At 36.3% G+C, this 24,983-nt stretch overlaps 1 protein-coding gene across 8 annotated transcripts in view; it reads left to right on the top strand.

The window, feature by feature from the left end:
- The window catches only part of JAKMIP1 (janus kinase and microtubule interacting protein 1), a 128,936-nt gene that overhangs the window by 97,044 nt on the left and 6,909 nt on the right, over positions 1 to 24,983 (top strand). For 6 of the 8 annotated variants that reach the window (XM_090139674.1, XM_090139670.1, XM_031588360.2 and 3 more), the window contains 7 exons: positions 799 to 897; positions 3,847 to 3,948; positions 6,369 to 6,422; positions 7,271 to 7,336; positions 10,919 to 10,987; positions 13,718 to 13,795; positions 15,374 to 15,577. In XM_090139674.1, the coding sequence (XP_089995800.1) occupies positions 799 to 897; positions 3,847 to 3,948; positions 6,369 to 6,422; positions 7,271 to 7,336; positions 10,919 to 10,987; positions 13,718 to 13,795; positions 15,374 to 15,577 (672 nt within the window). Of the gene's footprint in view, positions 1 to 798; positions 1,168 to 3,846; positions 3,949 to 6,368; positions 6,423 to 7,270; positions 7,337 to 10,918; positions 10,988 to 13,717; positions 13,796 to 15,373; positions 15,578 to 24,983 lie in introns of those variants that run through there. The other 2 variants (XM_090139673.1, XM_090139676.1) reach the window with 2 other exon arrangements.

The raw sequence follows: 24,983 nt of genomic DNA, 5'->3' as shown, positions 1-24,983 counted from the left end.
TCACTTCAGCAGTTTTTTCACATTAAATAATATTAATTGACTGTAGACTATTATACCTTTTGTTGTCTGAAATATTCAAAGCTAAACATTCTCACTGGTCTTTACTAATGTAGGTAGAAAAGTTAGCTGATACTTAGAATATAACAATTATTTTTGTTCTTAGTAAATGTAGAACAATATTAATAGAATAGGAACAAGATGAAGTGCATGAATGAAAGCAACTACAGCTGGACTTGATTTGTCCAGACACTTATATGGCTATTCTAAGTAACTGCAACATCACTGTCTGCTATATCATATTCAGGAACTCCTCTTCTGTCCAGTTTCACATAACTAAAAAGACCACCCAGTTAAGCCAGCCAGTAGACCAAAGGTATTAATTGACATGATGAGGGCCAATTTTGAATTTCTATTTTATCACTGTTAGTGTCCCAAAGCAGAAATCTGGAAAATTAAAAATTAATCATTAAAAAACCCTCCATTATTCTCCATTATATATTGTTTTTACAAAGATAATTAGAACAGTCTGTCCAAAGTTAATCAGTTTTATTAACCTGATTTTAAAAGTAAGCTTGTATTTCCTCACTTGTTTAGATTTTTCATACTGTTTTCCAAATTACTGTTCTGCCAGTTCTTACAAATACTTCCAGATGTGATGTTTCTTCTTTATGCCCAAGGCAAGGTCCAACATCTAATGAGAAACTCAAGTAACAGTTTTGCCTGAAACTCTGACCCATAACTCAGTATAATTCCCTTTCTGGTATTTACAGAATGTTAGATGTTGTGTTTTTCTCATAGATTTACAGAATGGAACAAGAAGAGCAGCAGCTGAAGAACGAGATGCAAGATGCAAAAGACCAGAATGAGCTGTTAGAATTCAGAGTGCTAGAGCTTGAAGTAAGAGATTCTCTCTGTTGCAAACTCTCAAATGGAGCAGAAATTATGTTTGAACCCAAGCTGAAATTCCTGTAAAGATTACTGATGTCTGGTGCATGTTTAAGGGAAATCACTTAGGTATATATTTTTTAAATGTTGTATCTTGGGATAATGAGATTGATACCACTGCCTTAATATGTTTTGGAGAGAGTACTCACTCATGTTTATAAAGATGTAATATAGCTAATATATATTGCATATAGTTTGTTTTACATCTAATAAAATATTTTGTTTTGCAATATTTTGCCTTTTTTTATTTGTTTCATTTCCATAACTACTCCTTTCCTGCATGTGAAATCACTTGGTATGTATACTACAGCCTTGGTTGGCATTGCTTCAATTAACACACCTTCTCACATCTTGCATGCAGTGAAATCTAAAGATCTGACACATCCATCACATCAATGTATAATTGCTTTTAATTACACTGACTTAAGATTGACAGCAGTAGTACGAAGTAAAATGGTATCAAAAGAACACACTTTGATAGTAGTTTTGAAATAGTTTTTCTTACCTGAAATATATTTTCTGATGGTATAAGATGGTCATGGGATGAAAATAATTTTCACCACTCAAAAGAAGGAAAATAAACCTCTAAGAAAGTCAATGTTAGAGGTGAGGCACGAGTACAATTTGTGGAAGTGGGAAATTGCCCATAGCAAACTTCTTTAACAAATTCTGTGAAATAACTGTGAAATTATTTTCATGAATAACAGTTTGAACATGTAGCCTCTGATCACAGTAGAAAGCAATGGTTCTCGTTGCCTTGTAAATGAGGCCCATGTAAAATGCAGTAAGAGTAAACAGCTTGTGTGAGATGTAGTCACACAGTCATACTATCTGACAACACGTAGTTCAATTTCAGAGATCATCAGCCGTCTTAACACCATCTTGAATAAACTCTCCAGGAACTCTCTCAGTGTCACTTCTTCATAATTTTCATCACACAGCACGTTTCACCAAAAATCTTGGCATGTGTAATTTTTCTGCTAAAGATGAAAACGTCATGTCATCCTGTTGTGTGGACATTCCTCTTTTTCTTTTATCTTTGATATTTCTTAATCTATTTTTAATCATTTATTTTATCAACCATATATCTTGATATCATAGTACATGTTTAAAATTAAGAATTTATGTTTTTAGAATTTCAGTAGATGTTCTGGGAAATAAAAGTACTTTCTAATATATATTCTTTATATTTTATTAAGCAACTGTAGATTAAAATGCTGAACAATTCAGCATTGAATTTCCAGTTACCTTAGAATCTGCTCATTAAAATGTAAGTGTTCTTAGAAGTACAGCAGTCTGAAAAAATGTCCTTGAAAGGAAAATTGCTTCAAAACATCCTTCAGGAAACAATGTTTTTCACATACAAAAATCACTTGAAAAGTAGTTCAGTTTAAATGGTCTAGGTTCATTATCTGCCGAATATTTAAGGACTTATTTCATAGGATAACAAGGGGACTATTTTTGTATGATTGCAGTAAAAGACGTTTTTCCTTTGTGGGCAAGCATTTAGACACAAACGTGACTGACAATGTGAATGCTTTAGTAAAGTCATGAACACTTCTCATAACCAGAACATTTTTTTCAGAACACCTAAACTGTGTCAGATAAAAATTACATTAATGTAGAAAACAGAACAATTTCCACTAATTTAACACAAGCAAATACAGTTGAGTTTAGTGTAATAGCAAGTGACTAATTAAAAAAAAAAAATCTAAATTGGTAATTGAATTTGGAAAAGAATTAAGCTTCTGGTTGGTCTCTGAATAGCTGGATCACTTAAGTCCATTTCAAAATTATGCTGCTAATAGAAAAATTATTTAAAATAGTGATTATGAGACAGAAAAAATGTATAAAGTGAAGAGAGATTTTTCCCTCCATATTGTAGGTCCTAGCTTGGCTAGTCAATGAACAAGAGCTGCCACACTTTGTAACCTGCTTAAGTGAATGGGTGCTTCCTACTTGTGATTACCAATTAAAGCACCTCATTTGTGGTTTAGAAATCAGGTAATGCTTGAACAGAACTTACTAAATTTGCAGCAACTCTCTTTCATTAAAACTGCAACCGAAGGCACTGTTGGCAATGCCTCTTCTTGTTTGGAGATGAAATCTAGTTTTTCTCATTTATGTTCCCATGGCCATAGTGAGCTTGCTCAGTGTACCTCCTAGTGCCTTGATTTGCAGTCTTATTCCAGTCATCCCCAGAAATATCTTGAAATTTCACTTAAGTAAGTTCTTATTTGTTGTTTTATTCTCTTTTTGTCTTCTGAAGAAATAATAGGTTGGTATTTTGAAGAAATACATGAAAATCAAGTAGATGGGTTGGATGAGAATTTATAATTTTTTACTTTTAGCATGAAGGCACGTTCCAACATCCAGGATTGCGCAGTGAATAAGATGGGATTTTACATGTTCTAATCCAAAGGATAACTGTAGAATAGAGTAGATATAGAGCTCTAATTTTATAGATGAAATACATAACCATATTATTTGGTGACAGAGCTTACATTTTTTCCTGCAGTTTCTTATTCCTAAATGATCATTTTTTTTTCTTGAAAGAGAACAATAGTTATATAAGACTGTAACTGAAATTAATTATTGCAATCGCTACAATTGCTCCAGTCAGTTATTTGGCCAACATAAAAGAGTTTCTTCTACTGGAGTGTAGCTATTTATTTTGCAAACTCTTTGTGTATATAGAATCAACTGGAACTCAAAATTATCTTGTGTGCTTAGTGCCCAAAGTCTTTCAAGTAGGGTGAAAGCAGGAGGAAATTCCACAAATTTGGAATATGAATAGAAATCTGTTTTTAATGTATGTCTTTTTTTTTTTTTTTTTTTTTTGTAAAGATGGGAAATATGTGTTAATCACGCATCTTGTTTTTAAACAAAATCTTTCCTCAGGAGAGAGAACGAAGGTCACCAGCATTTAATCTTCATTTAACCACCTTCCCTGAAAACAATGGAAGCGCGCTGCAACTGTTCTGTCAGCATGAAGGAATAAAGGTATATGTTGGGCATTAGGAACTGTTGGATGGCCGGAATTGAGAACTTAATATTCAAAATGAATGGTTTTCCATAATTATTATCTTGCTGTAGGGAAGAAAATCTGAAAAATAAGTATAGTAAGAAAATATATTTTTAACTGGGAAAAGGGTTTCATAAGAATACATTGTGGTAGTTTGTAAGGCTTTCGTAAGTGAAAATGAAGACTGATCACTTTCCAAGCTCTTTAACAGAAGGCTGGTTTCTGCTCAGTCCCTTAATAAATGTAATACTATCAGTAGAGGAAGTAGACTGAGAGTGTAGGCTGTGTAGTTCTCTCTCTCTCTCTCTCCCCATATACAGGAAACTGAGCCTTTACAAAAAAAGTTTAAAAGTCACTCTAGTAATGTCCCTAAATCACAATGAGTGTCATTAACTAACATACAATTACAGACTAGTTTTGATTGGAAGGGACTAAAAAGTTCTTTGTGTTCCAACCACCAAGCATATCACCTTTCAAATAAAGCCTCCAGAGGATGCCAGATCTGCTCTCAACATATTTGTTATTCCAATTTGCATGTTGACTGTAGCTAGTACAGGATCCTGAATTCATTTTTACCTATTGTCTTCTGTTGTGTGAAAGATTTTTCTTTCTTTCTTATTATTTTTATTACTTTTTTATTTCTTTCAATTCTTTCAATTTACTTGCCTGGAAGCAGAGATGGTCACCTCATATGGGCATATTAAATTGTTTGCTTTTGAATGTTTTCAGTGCCTGTAAAAAGTGTTGGTTATTGCCAGCAAACTAGGCATTTGAGTGATGGAAAATCTGATTTGAGTTTTAAATATTTCTTTTTGCTTCTTGTGGAAATTAAATAGAATAAGAATTTTGGGTTTAATAGGGCTAAGACCTGGCATGTCTTACTGAATTCCAAATCCTCACCAGTGAAGGATCAGCTGAAGTTCCTGTTCAACATTGTCACTGCTGATCAGAATCATTAGCTTTGACTTCAGTCCAGCCCAAATACAAGAGTATTTTAAGCTCTGCACCATTCAAAAATTACTGATGTGCACTATTTAGTAGCTACCGTGGCATGTAGATGCAATACTACAGTGTTGAGATGGATGGGAAGAGAGGAAGGATACTTCCCATGATAGACCGATCAATACATGATTCCTTATAGGAGCCAGAGTATTCTATTTTATACAGACTCTCTTCCACAGCTGTGCCTGATTTTCAGGCAATCTTTCAATTCCTTATTAAACCTTACTCACTGGAGTCTACTGGATATAGAACAGTGAACAAATATATTCTGATATAGTTATGTACTTTGCAAGCACAGCTAATTTCACTTCAAAGAAATTTAAAGATCAATCATCCTGACTCCTCATACTATGCAACCGCATAGCACACAAATGGAAACCAGCATGTAACATGCTGTAAGTAATGAAACTAATGAGCCAAGGCACAGCCACTGGGGGATGCTGACCTCTGCTAAGAAGCACTGAATATGAGAAGTTGAGGGTGCCAGCATTATAATGGCTGTCTTTTTATGTGTGTATATTAAGCATTTTTGGGCTAACATCAGCCAGTCTTTACTCATCCAATCAAACCTTCTTACCTTCAAAAAGCACAACTGCATGCAAGCAAAGGAAATATCCCTGCTCCACAATAACCCGTGGGCCAAACTTGGAATCATTCTGTTATGTGTTGTTACCCCAGGTTAAGCAGTTCCAGGAACCTTTCCAATAACTTTTATGAATAGAAAATAGGGTTCTGCTGCCTAGGAATGGTTCCTGGCACTGTTAAATCTAAAATACAGCCATCATCTGTGGATGTATTCCTCCTCTTTTTTTCATATCAGTGAAGTGTGTTTGCCTTGGTTGCAGTGACTGGGCACTGGTTGCTGTTCTCTGTGGATACGGGGGTGACTGGCAGAGAAATGTGGTTTTCTACTCAGAGAGGTTGTGAGTTGGCAGTGTTTGCAGGAGCACATTTAGCCCGCTGCGCATATTCCCCTCTGCTATGAAAACGCTGATCTGGAACTCTACTGTTTTGCTCAAGCAGAGAAAAAAAATCAACAACATACCTTCTTAGTAATTATTTTACTGTCCCTTTAATTTCTATGGCCTGATGTGTTTCACACTCCACACCAAACTGTGAGGAAAAAAAAAAAGCTACTTTATGCCTTTTTATCATTTTTTGGTCATTCATTGGTATACATCAGCAGGATGCACAGATCTCAAGTTGCTTGCTATATTCAAGTGATGTTTGACTTTGTTTCTGAAATTATCAGTAACACTTTTGTAGTTATGATGCAAAACTCACGATTAACTTATTGGCATTTCAAGACTCTTTGCATGCAAAGGTACCTAAAATGCAGCATGTAAAACTGTTTCTTACCTTCTTTATAAAAAATAGTATTGAAAATCTTTTTCAGGATGTGAATATATCAGAACTCATGAAGAAACTAGATATTCTTGGAGATAATGGGGTAATGATTTTTAATTTTAAATGTAATACTAGCTTCACTGTTGTTTTCAAGCAGGTGAAAACTGAAATTAAAGTGTATTTTCTCAAGATAGGATTTGATCATGGCTGAATGACTTGAAAGAAAAGATGCTGTAGTAGGTGAAAGAATGAGGCATAAAGCAGCCTAGGGGAGAAAATCAAGAAAGTCAAAGCCAGACCAGTTTGTATCTCTTAGGTAGTAATAGTAGTACCTGCTGCAATGAGGATGCCTCTGCAGGAGGATGTTTACTGGGAAAAAGGGCAAAGATAAGTTCCCCTGCATTGCCAAATACAAAATAAACTTCCGGTTATACAGTTGGGGCACAAAGAAGCATGGAGATTTTTACAGGTAGCTTTAACAGTTTGGCATATTTATTGTATTAATTTTAAGCTCCAGATTTATTTTTTATGCTGCAAATTGTGTGGCTATTTCTATAGGAGTTGCACTTTTATATTCTTTTAAGGAATAGAAGCATGGCTCTGAACTGGACTTGAGGGAACCTTCGCTGCTGCATAGCTATATATATAATATAGTGAACTGCTATTTTGTATGGCTAGAAAAAAAAAAAAAATTCAAAGCCCTTGATGAAAACAAGTTGGTTCTCATGAAATAGTAAACAGATGCAAAAGAACTGTTGAGTGATATGTTGAATTCAAGCAGAGATCAAGCACTATTTTAAATTTTCAGTCGTTAAACTTTTCCTGATCATGTTTATAAAGTGTTAAATGTAACTTCTTTACTTTGATTCTCTATGTTGCAGTTAAAATTCATCACTTGTATTGAAGACTGGATTTCCAATCCAATTTAAAATGGTTTTTTTTGTATTTTAGAATTTGAGAAATGAAGAACAGGTTGCAATAATCCAAGCTGGGACTGTACTTTCTCTCTGCGAAAAGGTAGAACTCAGTAAAGATTTTTTTCTGTCTAAAAGACCAACCACATCTGCTGAGATCTCATGTAGCTTTGTCAGAGAAGCATGATTTTTCTGCTAAAGGGATCTGGACAGGAGCATATATTCATGATTTTATTGGGATTGCAATGTTTTGAGATATAATATAACATTTAAATGAGATCAATTTAAAAATAAAAACTTTATCTGGAGATATTTCTTAGAATAAGTTACTAAAAAGCCTCTGGACAAGAGTAACTTCATTCTGAGAAGTGCCTACATTCTCCAGTGGACTCTCCTGGGCTGTGAGGTTCTCTCTAAGTCTCACTATTAGTCCACTTTGGCCCACTTCAGTCCACTTCTATGCAAGGCAGAGAAGTCTGAGTAGCCCGTGGTCCTTTGATCTGTATAGTGGGCAAAAATAACAAAAAAATGCAAGATAAATAATTAGTCAGGTCACTCAATGACTAGATATTTACTTCTCCAGTTAGAGAATGAACATAATCTACATATGAGTAATGATGACATTTAAAATGAAGAATAACTTACCTTCTTGTTTTTTTTTACTGAAGGAACTTCATCCCTTCCTTTCATAGTTAACTACAAAATCACAAAAGTTTAAAATTGAAATCTTAGCATTTTGTTGAATAAATTATCATTGCTTTAACTGACATTATTTTATTAATCTATTTATCTTAGTATCTCAACTTAGATAATTTAAATAAAGCAAATTAATAATTATTAACCTAAGTGAGTAATTACTATAAGCAAAATAATAATAATAATGAAGAAGAGGGCTAAAAGAGCTATGCTTCTGACTGTACTATAGCATGAAAAACATGAGGTAATGTTCACTGCCCTTTAAATTCAATAAGTGGGAGAAGACTGATAAGGAAAGATAAGATATGGCCAGTCTTTAGGGGTGGGACTGAGTTATCATTACTCAAATAAGTCCTTGCATAAAAACTGTCACTGGAATTAGTCAACTTTTTAACTGGTGTCAGTGGTGCACCTTAGAACATACACTCTTATCTGTAAGCTAGCAACAGATTATCTCTCTCTTATCTGTAGCAACTCTTATCTGTAGCAACAGATCACAGTAATAAGGAATTGGCAGTTTTGTAAGCAGAAGTAATTCTTCAAATTAATAGAAACATAAAACTAATGGCAGTAAAAGTTGTGCTTAAATTTCATTTCAAGTAAAATAGTGGAGTTTTTTTGCTTTGTTTTTGTTTGATTGGTTTTGTTCATTTGTGGGGTTTATATGGCCAGTTCCTAGTTTGCATTAAAGGATTTTTATGGTCATTTTACCATAGAATCCAATTTTTATAAAAACTCAACACTCATTCAGAAAGATGGAGTCTTTCATTTTATCTTTCATAGACAAATAGACTACATTAAATGAATGAAATAAAAATTGTTCATCTTGTCTTTGGACTTTTCTGCAGTTTCAGTCAGTGCCTCACAGTAACCTAATAAGCACCACCTGGCAGACAGTTAAATGAAAAGGAAACTCTGAGAACCATGAAACTTTTTGTCCTTTTCCTGGTGGATACTTGAGGTACAATCTAATCAGATGACATCAAATAACTCCGTAAGAAAGCACTATCCATATCCAAAAATTTACCAAGGCAAGGAAGACAAGGAATAGGAGAAAACAGTCTTGTGCTGTCTTCAATATAAGAAACACAATACCACACATTTTCTTAAAGTTCTACTTTTTACAGCACACGTTGGGGGAGATAAAATGTAAAGTAAAATACAAAATCTGATAAACAAGACTAGATTATTGCTTTAACATAAGTCCTATTGGATACATTGACAATTTAGGTTAGAAGAAATCTAAAACAAATCTACTGCCTTTTCTCATATAATGTAACTATCTCAGATGTCCTGCTATGTGAGGGACAGATCCTTAGTTATGAGAAGCTATCATATGTACTCACCTTATAATGAGATCTTTGATATAGAAAGGCATTACAGACGTAGATACGCCAGTTGCATTCATGCATGCTAGTTATTCACGCTTAATGTTTATTTCAATCAAATCTATCATACTCAGCCATTAGCAGTAATTTTTTTGGAAATCAAGCTGCTAGGCAAAGAAGGTTTCTAGGTACTGCTGCAACATTACCAGGAGCTTGCTTTGAATGCTACAACCAATTATGACTCATAAATACTTGCTTGTCCTTTTGTACCCTTTTGTTCCAGAATGACTTACATGCATGAGAAGAACAGATTCAAAATTTTGTTCTGCATATCATGCATAGGTTCAAAAAATTAGACCTCTAATTCTTGCAAACAACCTTTCGTTTGCAACTATTGAGGGTTACTGCGAGAGATGCTGAGTACGTTCAATTTCTATTGATTTAAAGGGTTCCAAATGCTCACTTGCAGAATCCTTTATCAGTGATGCAGTTTTGTTTAGCAATATCTTCCATCCATCACCTTCAAAATAAAGAACACAAAGATTATGATGAGAACTAAATATGAGGTTCCTGGTCATTTCTTTCAGCTTTGTATTCTAAGATAAACATACTAAGTAGATAAAACAAGACTCATTTTTTTATCCATCAATCTCTTGAATAGTGGAAGATCCAAAAGCATCAATTCATTAATTCACATTTTGCTTATTTGTAAAGCAAAACCCTAAATTTAAAAAGTTGATGAGTAATTCTTATCCAAAGAATTAAACTAAATAGGAGCAATCTATTAAAGTGATAATTATCCATTCATCAGTGGCAAAGTCATGGTTGGACTTAATTGGAACTGGCCCTTGGAAAAGAAGCATTAGTCTAAACTATGCTCTCTGAAAACGTTGATCCTTATTGTAGACAAATAAAAAAGAAAATAAATGAATACAGACAGAGCATTCTTACTCATTCTGATAAATTCTGAATATAATATCCGATAAATTCAGAATATAATATAGTCCTGATGGTAGTTAATTAAGTAATTAAGCAAATAACTTCTATATCTGCACTTAGCTTTTACAATATTCAATGGCTATTCTTCATCCTCTTTTTTTTTTTTTTTTTTTTTTGCTTATCCCCACAATAATAAGGGTTTTATGAGAGCAATGTTAACTTCTGTTTCCATTTTTTTTTTCTTCTACATTTCTAATGTTTTAGAAGTGTATCTCCTATCAGTAAAGTCTCAACAAACTGCAAAATAAAGGCTCAAGCTTGCCACTTTGTCTTTTGTTTGTACTGGGAAAGTGCAGAGCTGATGCCATCATAATGTTTTTACGAATGAAGACAACAAGCATCGGTATATTAAACTGGGAAAAATCAGGCTGATTTTACATTGTTCACCAAAGTCAATGTTGAATTCTACAGGGGGAAGGAGTCTTTAGTTGTTAGAAAATAACCTCCACATTACTTTTGACTATGTTTCTACAGTCTTCCATTCTGCTTGTTTTCACAACTTGCTTAGTCATGCATTACTTCAAAGTGAATAGATTAATATGTTAGAAGCATATGCCTGGGAACTTTGGGAACAAACTTGCAGAATGTTTGGTGCAAATTTTTCAAAAGCTCTGTTTTTTCACTTCTTATTTTCTCCTTTTTATATTGCTGTTTTCATGCAGTGGTTAAAACAGATAGAGGGGACAGAAGCTGCGCTGACACAGAAGATGTTAGACCTGGAGAATGAGAAGGTAAGGAAAGGACACCAAAAACATAATTCATTTGGTTAAACTCATTTCAAAAGCAAGTGTTTAAGCTTCAACACAGGTTGCTTTGCTGCTTTTCTCTGCTTAACTGAGATTGTTTCGTGGTAGAATTTGCAAGAGTTATCCAGAACTGTTTCTTTCTTGTGTTCTTTGGAGCGGGATGGAAGTGTCAAAGGCAATCTGGAGCAAAAATACTAAAATAGACACAAAATAATACATGAAGGTATAACTTTACAGAGCAGATTAACTGAACAGTGTGAAACTGTGCTTTCTCTGTGTATTAATTTGTCTGCCAACAGCATCATCTTTTCAATCACGCTAGAAGAATTGTCAAGGATATTTCTTTGGTCTCTGATATTCCATTTTTGGACAAATTGTAAAGGCCTTCTTTTACACCCTTACCTTTTCACATGTTAAGCAAAGAGTTTTGAAATATTTGCTTGCTTTTATTGGTTTGCCATGCATGCTGTGCTTTTCATCTTCAAATGGCTTTACAAAAACAATTTAACCCTCACCACCTTTTCCAGGTAGATAAGTAATCAACATTACATGCATCTTAGAGAATAGGAAACAGAGGCAGAGAGGATAAGTGATTTATCCAGAGCCACTGAAGAAGTGTGTATTTGGACCACACAAAAAGAGAAATGCTCAGACTCTGTTCTCTGTTGAGTGTAGCCTATCATGTTGGTTTTACTTGAATATGAGTATCCATTCCATATTTAGCATTTCTATTTTTAACTCATTATGGAAAAATGGGAAAGTTTTAGAGAGGTTTCTATATAAAAAAGGAATTGGAAAATGACAATTTCTTTCTAACTTAGTTTATCTTCCCATTTAATGTCTGTAATGTTTTTAGAGGTAGCCCTCTAATTGTTAAAATAGCAATCTGAAAGTCTTAATTGCTGATGGTTGTGTCTCTAAAAACTGAATTATGAAGTGAGTTTAGAAATAATATTCTATCATGCCACTGATTCAGAAGTCCTTGGAGCCTATGTAAAGAATTCAAGATCTCATTCTTGGTCTCTCTTGCTTTCTTGGCTATCTTTTACAATGACTTTTGAAGAGGTAATATGATCCAGAGCAGCTGCGCTGCTGTTCTGGGATCTGCTGGTAGCTTGATTCTCTCTGTAGTCTTGGGCAAGTCAGTTGACTCTACTTTGAGCCACTTGTAAGCAGCTTCAGACCAGACCTGTTCTTTACTTTGCTTTACACAGTACATCTTCTACAAGCTGTTGCCATGGAGCTGTTGCCATAAACTATCTAAGAAAATAATGTCACCTGGGCAGTCGAGGTGGGATACAATATAGTATCTAATACCATATTACATTCTTCAGAATTATGTCTGTGAGAGGCTGGGAAACATGTTCTGTAGCACTTGCAAGAGACCGCTGTCTTTCTGGAGGGCTTACAGGCCTTTCAAGCATTAATTTGCTGACCGGAAAAGATTTCTTTTAAACCAGATGTTTGCAATGAGAGTTTGCCATCAGTACTGTTCACAGCCATGCAAATTCTACACTGGCATGCATATGTCATGTGCAATTCCAACAGTTTTTAAGTGTTTGAAGGTAAAATTTGACCAAGTACTTTACTTGAGGATAATCCTCAATATCTTTTTGTACTGTCAACATACATACACTTTGCAAGCAAGTCCTTCTGTTGTATTTGGAGATGGTCATAGTTGTAAAATAAATTGATGGATGTAACAAGACTGGTGACATTTACTTTATATACTAATAAAAGCTAGAACAAACATAGTAAGATTCCTGTATAAACAAACTGTGATTTATTTATGTATTGCATACTATATGTATGTCAGCATGGATTGCAAGTGTTTGTTAAGTAGAATCAAACTTTATGATATTAAATTTGATCAAAAGGCCTCTGTTTTCTACCTAGAGAGGAAAATTAATAAAACCTATTTTAAGTTCTACTTACTATCACTGAAGCACTCTAGTTTTCCTTGTAGTTTGACTATTCTTAAAACTGTTTAAATGTTCACAACTTTCCTGCATCATCCTCTCAGATTCTGAGTTTCACTGAAATATCAGCTATAAGTTATTAATTCTGTGGAAGTTAGTTCATTTGATTTTAAGTATATAAAAAATCCTTGGTATGTCAAAAACTTCTTCAGCTCTGTAGTTGTAGTCATTTAATCTCTCTGGGTAGCACATTACCCATTTTGAATTGGCTCTACAAGCTGAAAACTGAATTTCTATTCCTATTTCATTAATACATCATGGATTATTGCTGCAAGATCCAGCTCGGGCACTGCACCTTCTGATATTCTGCCTGGAAGAGGCTAAACAACACAGATTTTGGGTTGTTTCATGATTTCCTTGAGGGTCATACTGGACATTTTCAGAAAACCATTCAAGTGCCCTCACTGCTGTTATCACCACCCCTTCCTTGACCTGTTTGTTGCCATTGGACCCCATGCATGCACATTCACAACCTTTGGTTGCAACAGATCAAGGCAGCATTGTACACTGATGTAGAGGTCTGCACTACCTGGGTGCAACTTGTTGATAGCACGCACATATTTTAAGTGCCTCTGTTGTAAATTTGATATCCAAATATCCTTCTGATGAATGTTGTCACTGACTATAGCTTTTCCTTTACTTTCAAGTGGAGAGTTTACATGAAAATGATGGTATTTATGATTCGTCATGAATTAGGATAAAGAACAAACACTTCCTTTTTTTTGTTGTTGCTCAGGACCTGTTCAGTAAACAGAAGGGTTATTTAGAGGAAGAGCTCGACTACAGGAAACAAGCACTGGACCAGGCATACATGGTAGGAAAAGAACAGTCTTTCAATTTTCATGTTTGAACAGACTTGATAAAATATATTTTTTTCTTTTGACTTTAAATAGAGTTCTCTTTTAATTTACTTAGTGTTCTACCAGTCTGGGAAATCAATTGCTACGTGAATGTGGACTTAGGAAAGGGATTGTAGTATTTAGAAGTGTCATGATTTTTTCTTTTTCTTTTTTTAATTCTAAAATACATTAAATTCTTGTTAGTGCATCTAGAATGGTAAGAGCTGGTCTGTCTGTGCATGAAATTATCCTGGTAAAATATACCAGAAATAACTGTAGAACTCCTCCAGTATTACTTTTCCCTAAGCATTTGTAAGTATTGCTGGGAATGCTTATTCTTCCCATGTCCTTCCTTGCTGTGCTGCGCTCTCCTACCTAACCTTACTTTTCCTAGTTTTCAAGTGGAATGCTGCAACCTTGCCTTCTCTCAGGCTATGCAACACAAAATGAAGCCTTGGGAATGATCTAGGAATTGACAAAACCACACACTTCACTTTCTTAATAGTGAGACTTCAGGAAATCAAAATACAATGGCATGAAGAACTGTTTATACATCATAAACATTTCCTATGGGGAAAATATTTTCAGGAAAGGAGCAAGGTCTTGTGCTCAGAGCAGATGACAGATGGAAGCAAGCAGGCTCTATTTCTAGCACTGTGACCTTGGGCAAGCCATTTAACCTCTGCTGCTGCTTATACATCGCTAATATGGATAGAATTGCCTACCTCAGAAAGGTGTTAAGAGGGCTAAAGGGATGTTGTCAGATGCTTTTGAACTAAATAGCATTCTATGTTGTTTTGTAGTGGGAAATATAGAAATATGCTAACCACAGGAGCAAGAGAAATACTGTCATGATTCCTTTCTTTCTTTCCTCTTGGGAATATGGTTCTCCACATAGGTTATCCTGTGCTCTCTGCTTTGTCAAGTGCTGCAGTTTGAGTTAGTGTATTAGAATCTGATTAGCAGTCTGACAAAGGGTGAGAAACTGAGGAGAGATTAGTGCACCCTGCAGTGTTTCTCACCTCGTTGCTTACAGTCATGGGTAACAAAGGGAGTGAAGTCGATGTTGATCAGTGGATAGCAAGACAGTGAGGCCAGAGAGAACGAAGGCACTACTATTTTTGTTGTTCACAGCTTTTTTTGCGTACACTATGGACTTTTCATTTTGTAGAGTGACTTAGCAACTCAGTCGCAACAGAAGGCAAACTTTCAGTTTTTGGTGATTTTGTAATTTTCAGTAGCAGGGTTTGGGGGGGTTTTGTCACATATTAAAAGCAGACCTATTATCCGGAACTTTCAGAAGAAATTAATCATGTAGTAGAAGAGAAATCAGCCAGGTGTGTACTGGTGCTGGGTGGTTCTGCGCACTGTGTGTGGAATGCTCCTCACTGCTCATGGCTGCTGCTTTCTGTCCTGTTCCTGTCCCATGTCTGTGTCCTTCCTCCCTCCTGCCCACGGCTGTGCTCGCTGGCCTTCTCCTCAAGCTGCGGGTGGGTTGTGTGCTTGCTGGGTTCAAACGGCAGCCTGTCTGTATGTGATTTGGGTTGCCTTAGAAAATCCAGGAGCTGGAAGCCACGCTGTATAATGCCCTGCAGCAGGACCCGGGAAGGCGGGCGAGCGAATCGCTGACTGAAGCCCAGAGGGAGGATTTGCGGGCTGCTGTGGAGAAGGTGCGGCGGCAGATCCTGAGGCAGAGCCGTGAGTTCGACAGCCAGATCTTGCACGAGCGAATGGAGCTTCTTCAGCAGGCCCAGCAGGTAATCCCCACTCTCTCTGCACCCTCCTGTCGGCGTTACTCTGTGGTGGCTGCCACTGCCCATACAGCAGCACCTCACCGCACCTTGTCAAGTAGGGCTTAGTCTGTACCTTGCACTGCTCCCTCGACAGGGAGATGGGCAGTGGGAGGACACTGTGGGCCTGGGCATGGTATGCACGCAGAACAAGCCACTGTCTCACTACAACATCCTGTTGCACAGTCTGCTTCTTGTGTGTAGAACTACAGTCATCCACAGGATTCCATGGGGGATTATTGTGAGTTACGTTAGGAAAAGCCAGAATGGAGGGAAACTTGTATGCCTTAACACTATGAGAAATATTAACAAGTCTTCATGCCTCAACATTGGTTCAGAAATGCCTTGTCTCCTTCAGGACAAACACAGCATAGATGCAGGGAAATTCCTGCCTTGTTTCCACAAGGTAATTGTTTATTAAAGAATCCTTTATATGATGACAGGTCGTTCTGTTCAAATATTCATGGAGAGAAGAGAACTGCATGGCTTAGGGAGTTAATTATTTCAATAGGATTAATTCCTGTATGGCTCCTCATTATGGTAACATCTGGAAGATGCAGCCAGATGTTGTAGGTCTTGGAGACTGCCCTCTGGTTGCTCTGGCTGCTTTCTATGCAAATCTGGAGTCACGTATTCGAAACATACTATGCAAATGCATGCAGGACGTTATTGCTATTTCAAGTACTGGTTACTGGGTTAGGAATTACATTTCAGTTTGGCTCAAGCTCTGTTTCAGTTTGTTTGTAGATTAACACTGACTAGATCAGTATATTATATTAGTTCTAGCACTGCTGTGTTCATCTTCTCTCATCCTATAGTGATGAGAAATGCTGACAGTGTTTGAATTGAGCTCTGGCTTTCTGAAAGTCTCCTTTTTATTACTCCCTGAGTATGTTCCCTTGGTTTGGGAGATGTAACGCTGAGATTAGGAGGGTATGAGCAACTCTTAAATCTTTGTTAATGAGTGTCCAATCAGTGAAGGTGTACAGAAAGTAGACATATATTATAGAATGGTTTGTGTTGGAACGGACCTCAGAGATCATCTAGTTCCACCTGCTGCTGAGGGCAGGCTTGCCAATCACTAAATCAGGCTTGTCCAGGGCCCCACCCAAACTAGCCTTGAATACCTGCAGGGATGGAACATCCACAACTTCTCTGAGCAACATATTCCAGCACTTTGCCACCTTTTCATTGAAAATTTTCCCCTGACATCTAGTGAAAATCTCCCGTCCTTTGGTTTAAAACCATTGCCCCTTATCCTATATGGGATGCGACTTCACTTCTGCCTAAAGCAAAATGGTAATGTAAGCATAGCCTCATTAACCGTGGGTATTTATGTATCTGTCTCCAGATCCACTTTATAGTGTGTCATTGGAATTTTGTGTTGTGCCCATCTCAACATACTAATGTTATAGCCCTGCAGGACATGTTAAGCTAATTCTGCTGCCTAATAAGAAGCTAAGCATTTTAGTCATCTATTTTTAACCCCCTGTTGTTGACAGGAAAAACAAAGTCAAAGATGGCAGTTAATTTCCCCAAGGTGTGGAAAGCAAGCATATTGCATTTGAAATCCTTTACTCAGTTGCTTCTCAGTTGTTTTCTTCCTGAGGTTTGTATTTGTATGGGACCAGTGGTCAATGCTGATAATCTAGTAGTTGTGTGCAAAAATATGTACAGCTTATAAAAACAACAGAGAAATAAACAAAAAGCCATAGTATGGAACAGTAGTATCAGAGGGCTAATTCTCACAAGACTAAATGTGTATGCCATAGCTGGTGACAGAAGCTGAAATCTACAAAAAAGAGAGCACCTTGGAGTTGGCAGTCTTCACACAAGCATGAAGCTGTTCTAAATGTGCTAAATATCCTTAGATACTACATTAAATGAGTGTCCTCTTTTCTTGATAAATTTATGGACGCCAGAAGTTTTGTTGACACAGGGTCATTAGCAAGCACCAACTACACTGTATTCTGGCAAAAATGTGGTCGAGACTTGTTCACGTTTATGCACTTTACAGTGCTTTTGCTGTATGCACTGTTCTTTATCTCCTGAAATGGAGGATAAGGAGAATATCATGGCAGCATGATGGACCTGCTGGTTTTACAAAAAAAGGTAAATGTTTTTTTTCTGGAGAATGTACTGTCTGAAGAGTATGCAGACATGCATGAATAAAAGTTGTCCAAAGTGAGCCTGTGCTGCTTTATGTGTGCTCATTTGTGTAGTTATGAAGCCCTAGTTTTTAGTCACTCTGTTTAAATGTTTGAGTGCAACATGTATTAGGATGTTAAGCCCTGTTTTGCATTGGTAGCTCTGTTCATCTTTTGCCTGTTTAGCCTCACATTATTATTATTAATGTATAAATAGAATCATTCATGTGTATCCAATATGCATGAAGGAAACCAGGCTTCCATGGAACCAAATCAGACAAACACTGATTAGATCTGCTTGCTAAGACATACAAAACTTTTACTAACTCTGAGAGCAACATGCAGATCTGGGGGACAGACCTGTGGCTGAAGCATAATGACAGTATTCCTTTCAAGTCATAGATGGTGCTTTGATTTCCATCATCCCCTCTGTTTGTGGGAGGCAAGATATGTTAATTAAAAATGTGTCACAAGCAGCTTGTGCTATTTGCTCCTAGCCATAGGGTGCGTGCAGTTCCACTGCTGTTCCTGTATTTGTTATATTGTATGCTATAGTCATGAGTTTTTGTAAGCCAGTTTATTTCTAACAGGACTTCTTTTAAAATTAACATGTACGCTTTAGCCTGTGCAGAGCCATGACTTTTGTGCACTTGGGAAATTCTGAGCATTATTTCTAGCTGGTTCTGTGAGGGAGGGGATTTTACATAAATAACATGCTTCCCAGTAAGCATTTTCTGGAAAGGAGAAAAATGTGATGGTGTAGCTATAAAAAACCACTGCTAGAAAAGATTACTTCAAGTAGAGCAGTACAGCAGTAGCGATATCAGCTTCTTAATTAAGCAAGCTCTGTTTACTCTTTTTTTTACAATTAAAAAAGTAAGAGCCACGTTGCTGAATCTCCTGAAAAAAAGTTTGTGTGTTAGTTCCCTAATGAAATTAGTAAATTTTAAAGGTCAAATTTTGCTTTATTGTTTATCATATAGTACCTTTATTCCAGTATTAGGTGTAGCTCGCATCTGCAGTAAGAAACTGTGGAAAGTGATGAGAGTCAAGTTCTAAATTAGGATAGATTAAATTACATTGCACTGTTGGCTGTCTTCATACATGAGGAAAATATATAATCAAATCAGAATTTATTCTTGATTTCATTTAAGTGATTTTAAATACAAGAAACTAGAAAATCCTTGAAGAACACCAGATTAACCCTCTCCATTCCAAAAGTGTTTGCTGCCAATTAGAAAGGATGTGGGAGACAGATTTTATTAATGTAATCCAACAATTTCCCAGATAAGTCTTAACATTGCATAAAGGTATTAGAAAAAAAAAAAAGACCTTTTTTCCTCTGAGTTGCTTTGTAATCACCATACTAAGCTGAGATGGGGAGAACAGTTTAGCTTAGTTCTAAACTCAGTTTAGAATATTGCTGAGTGAAGCCCAGTTTCACAGAGTAAAGGAAGCTGTCATTTCATTCCTCTGAAATTCTGAGGGCATCCAAATTCCAGCCCCAAATAGTTAGAATATAGCTGTAAACTTTTTAACTGTGATTTCTTGAAGCCTTTACTCCTATGACCAGGCAGAATTATTCATCAGTAATATGAACACAAAACACCACTTTGCACATTTTACTGGAAGGAGGCACAGGACAAGAGTTCTATGAGAAGGCAAGACACCTTTCTGCTTATAAGTTCAGCATGGCAGATGCTATTCCTCTATGCTAACTCATAGGCAGGACAATTTTTCCATACTATCATGTAGTATGTGGGAGATAACTACCTTGTTCACAAATGCATAGGATAGAATCAAACTGTGTCTATATGATTCTATTAGCTCAGCTATTCAGAATACATATTTGTTGTTATTTTGTTTTGTTTTAGAGTTTTCTCTGAAACCCATCATTTAATAACATTAATTTGTTGAAATATCAATTGCCTGTGTGAAGTTGGAACCTCAGATTTGCTGCTTGATATACTAGTGATGCTTAGGTAGAACTTGGATAAATTCAGCAGTTATTCTGCTTCACTGTGTAATCTGTTATGGTTGATAAACCATTTATTTTTCACCTGGGAAGAATTATTAAGGCTTATTGTTTAACTGTGGAGGCTCTGGAGAGCCAGAAAGATGGATGCTTATTTTATCAAATTAGAGAGGATGCTATGCTTGGTGTACCTTAGTGATAGGCATGAGAAGCTGTTATCTTTAGTTTGTCCTCACGGGCACTTGGTCAAAATCCCACAGTTTTGTTACAGTAAGTAAGGTAAAAGTATTACTAAGATTACTTATACATCAGTGGTTGGGTTAATTCTCAGCTAATTTACTTCTTGATAGATATCATCTGTTTTAATGCTTTAATTTTAAATCTGAAGTGTTACGGTGCTAGCAAAGTTTATCCCCATTTATTTGCATGCAGCTGTATGTGAAGATGAATCCATAGGGCAATCAAGGATTTTTTTGCAGTTATTAATGTTTGCAGTTGAGAAATATTTACTGTTCAGTCTACAATAGATTATTGGTGACGGTGCATTTTTGGTATTCACAAATGCTTTTGGAGCTAACTGTAATCTATAGTCATCAAGCATATCATGACTGGGTTAATCACAGTTGACCTGTGGTATTGATTTACTACGCAGAAGTGAATATTGAGTCTTTCAAACCATCATTGCTGCTGTAAAAACAGCAGCACAATAAAATTCTGTTAATTCCCACAGATGAGAGTTAATTTTAGTCATTTCTACATGTTTATCCTACAGTGCTTTGTTATATATGTTTTCTGTCTGTTTAGGCTTCAGATCAAACCATGCTGATTTGCTAACTGCTTTAGTGATGTTACTTGTCTGTGTGAGTGATGATAGCTGTATTGGCGCAATACCTACAAATTGTAAATCAAAAATCTGCTGCTTTTGCCTTTGGTGAGGTTTGATTCAGGTTATACTTGAGTGAAGAGCAACTGCATGCCTGAAAGTAAGAACAGAATCTAGAAAACTCTCACCTGAAATTTGAATGCTGAAATTCTGAATGCCCTGTGTTTCTTAGCAAGGACAGTGGGAGGCTAAGAAAGAAATTCTAAAAACAGAAAGAGTACTGGAGCATATAGAAAATAGAAGGTGTAAAGAGTGTAGGCTAAATGTACTTTCATATGCACAATTCATGTATGTATTGTAATAATTACTTACATTGAAATTTTCTATTTAAATACAAGAATACAGATAACAAGCATGTAGTGCTAACTAAAAAAAAAATTTAATAATAATAACGTGTCTGGACAGTCAAGGAGTCAAGGTATTGAATGTCTGATCTTCTGAGCTCCCACAGACTTAGAATAACCACTCGGTATATACTTAAAGCTTAAATGACTTTAGTAATAAATCAAGTTTACTAGTAAATATTAAGCCACATCTTCATGTTTAGTATCAGCTTATAAAAAACATTTATTTTAAGGGAAATGCATTTATAAAATTCACTGGTTTACTACTATGTAATTGAGTACACGTTAACTTCCATACTGAAAGATGCATCAGTGGAGCTGCTAAAAGATTCATTCTCTTCAGGAAGGCAAATAAAGCAATTGCAAGTGTGTGACAAAGCTTAATAAGAACAGTTCTCCTACTTGAGTAATATTCAATTGGATTATTATGGTTGAGACTACAGAACACAGAAAGAAATGGGGTTATTACCTGCTCTGTAAAGAAGTATCTTCACGAGAATTTCGAGAAGTATAGAGTATCAAAGATGATGTAATATATTCAACTGGCCTAAAGCTCATGAAGTAAAACAAGATGGCAACACAAATAGCTTAATTTAATGATATTAAAGTGTGCTTGCTTTTTTTCCTTATGTTCAGTATGCAAAATCACGATCTAGGAATATGAAACTAAAGGGAATATTTGGATTCCTAAGCCTAAGTTTCTTACAGTAGCAGATACAACAGCTTGAGTAGATGCGTGTAACAATTGTCCCATATGTATAATCCCTAAAACAACTGCTGAAGTACGTTTGATTTAAATATATATTATGTTCTTATTTTTTCATTAAGGAATTTTATCCATCATCTAAGTGAATAACAGCTAAAAGCATATCAGTTTATATGCATCTTTGTTTAAATTTGTACATGTACCATAGTTATCCTGTTCACAGTAGTAAGTACCTTACATACCTGCTTCTTGATATCCTTGAGATGCTGCTTAAAAGAGTGATGTAATGAAACAACATTGATTCTTTTCTTTGTTCTTGATCATATGCTAGATTCAAAAATCTGATATAGTCCATCCATGGTGCACATCCTGTAAATGTACATCGGTGTGAACCTTTCAAACATTTCAGAGCCAAGGACATAAGCAGCTTAGCAAATCCTCCTTTGTCTGCTTTGTGCTAAAATTATCAAATTGTTTTCTTTGATTTGCTGATGGACGTAAATCCAATAAGAGTGGGTCACAGGAACTATTAAGGTGATTTCTATACCCCCTGATTAGAATTACACTGTTGTGTTCTTGCAATGATAGCAGCATGACAAAAAGTGTATTTTGCAGGCAGATAAATTCTGATGTAGCTGCCAGTAAAACAAAGTTTGTTCCTATGGGCCTTTTACTTACTCTCTTTTCTAGAAAACAAGAATGTTGTGTCTGCAGCTGGATGAACTTGCATGAAGTCTCATTGTTTCAGCAGCTGAAATTTGCCGTGGAATTTTCTTTCCTGGTAGCATTTTCCCCAGCTGGCAAAGGTCCTCATCCAAGGTGTTGGTTCAGGACTGAGAATGGTTGGCTTGTGCTACAAATGAATTGAAGAGGACAAAAGACATAAACAAAGATGTTCCATTTCATTTACAGCACATCCAATGTGCATAGCTATCCGATAATCAGGAAGCATCAGAATTCTCAAAATCTGTGTTTCCTACTAAAAAGGAAGCTGACAGATGAGGTAAAAAGCCTGAATGTGTGAAATGAATTGCATAATTGCACAGAGGGATGGGCCATTTCTCATCAGAATTTGAAGTATCATAAAAGAAAAACTAAGAAATTTAAGAAATCTACACATTTTTGTTAGATGGTAGGAAAAATTTGCACATCGGTTTTTCCGAGTAGCAAGGCACTTCTTTACACTTCAGATCTTTCTTTGTAATGCAGAATTTCCTGAGATGTCAAAGTCTCAGAATAATGACAAATCATCAGTGGGCTGATTTATTGCCTCCAGAATAAAAACGAAGGCTCTATGATTGAAATCCAGGGCTCACTGAGCTCACTGGGAGGATTTCCATTTATTAAGTGCTCCTATAGAACGGGTAGTGTATTCATAGAAAAGATACTTAATGTAGATGGATTGCTAATACCAGCTGTGTGTACGTGCTTCATGTATACTATGTGGGAATGCAATCGACTTTTTTTTTAATTGAGCAGTTTTTTCATACTTGTTAAATAAAGCATTCAATGATATGAAGTATCTGAAGTGCAATAATATCATTTTCACTACTGGCTTTGTTATCTGTTCTTCTTTACTCTGTAAGGCAGGTTTTTAAACCTGTGCTAATAGAATTTATCTGTTTCTGAAAGTCGAGTAATGTTTCCAGGTGAATATCCATCTTGCTGTTTGCATTTCACATAAACCTTGATTCCTCAGATGGTCCAGAGGTGCTTATATCCCTGAGGTTGCTGTACAGCCACAGGAACCAGACCGTACTGAAAATTAAAGAAATTTCCCTTTTGAAATCAACACCTAACATATTTAACTGGTTCTCCAATGGTAATGCATCAATGTCCTTCCATTGAACCTCACCTCTGATTTGAATGGTCTGCAAGGATCCTCCTGCCTTTATCTCAGTGATGTGCTCTTTTCATATCTGTGCTGGCTACTTATTATTACGAAGTGATTTCTGAGGCATTGTGGAACTGTCTATGCTTTGTGGAAGGCAGCGAGATAGAGCAATGTTATGCACTTCCATCTTGGTGCCTCAGCTCTCTGTTACCTTAGAAGTAAGAGCTGAGTGTCTGAATTTCCCTGCCATTACTGGAAGATACACAAAGGCACTTGCCATCCAAATTAACCAAAGCAAAATAACTACTTAAGTAAATAACTGCACTTCAAGAAGTACATCCTGTTTCCCAGAAAGATGGACTTTCCACTGTGAGGTGAAAAAAAAAAAAGATGGTTATGTGCATTTAAAAGAAATATGCATGTTAAGAATCTTGTGCTTGGGAAAAATACTCAATTTGCTTCTTTTAGGCAGTTTGACAGCCCTGAGTGTTTGGTACTTAATCAGAGTTTCCGTCATATGCTTATCACTTAACTAGTGTCTTCAAAGAATATTTATGCTTTACTGGAAATGCGAACGGATTTCCAGGAGGAGCCTGGCTGCTGACTGAGCAGCTGTACTATTGCAGCATAGCCTGGCTGGTAGAGCCATCTGCTGTTACCTTGGGATGGCAGCAGGCTGGCAGCCCCCTTTTGGCTGCTCGCAGGACCTTGAAGTGTAGTGGCAACAAACTTCATTGCTCGTGGAACTATGATTTATCAAGTAGTTTTTTTCTGTACTAAAATGGATGCTTGGGAGACCTCCGTGCAGGTGAGGTTGTAACAGACTATTCACTAATCTGCCCATCCATCATCCTGAAGTTTTGTGAGCTTTTTCTTTGCTCTTGCAAGTTGAATGGCAGATTTGTATTCAATATTTTGGAAGGTTGGTTGTGAATGCAGGTGTGGAGCACAGCATTAAGGGTCGATACCCTAGCAGAGCACTCTTCTTTTTCACGGTTATGTTCTTATTGTGCTGTTTCTTTTCAGCTTTTTGTTTGCCAAAGCAACTCCTTTGTATGGCCTTGTGATTTGACAACACAGTGTTATTCTCACGAGCCCTGCCAGTCCCAGAAAGCACTCATGGGGCTAATGGGCAGCTATTGACTGTAGTAACATAGGAGCTGCTGGAACCCAGCTTGAACGCTACTTTGTTTTGTCCCTCATGCCCACTCTGATTGAGGCCAATACCAAGGCTTTTCATGGAAACATAATTACTGTCATGCTTTCAGATTGTCCACCCTTGTCTTCCACCCCCTCCTAAAAAAAAAATGAAAATAAGAGAACAATTTGTAGGTATCTTCTCAACCAAGATGTCTTAGTGTTTTAATAGCACTGTACCATAGATTTTATTGGTCCTTTACACAGTCTGTTGTTCTGTAGAAATTAAACTGGTTTTAAACTGCCTTGTTCAAGCACAAAATCAAATTTGTCACTGTATTGAACTA

This window comes from Phasianus colchicus, chromosome 4 (genome assembly GCF_987193195.1).
Source record: "Phasianus colchicus chromosome 4, bPhaCol1.hap1.1, whole genome shotgun sequence".
NCBI classification, from domain to species: Eukaryota; Metazoa; Chordata; class Aves; order Galliformes; family Phasianidae; genus Phasianus; species Phasianus colchicus.
Note: the sequence above shows the minus strand (reverse complement) of the source record. Positions and strands in the feature narration are given on the sequence as shown.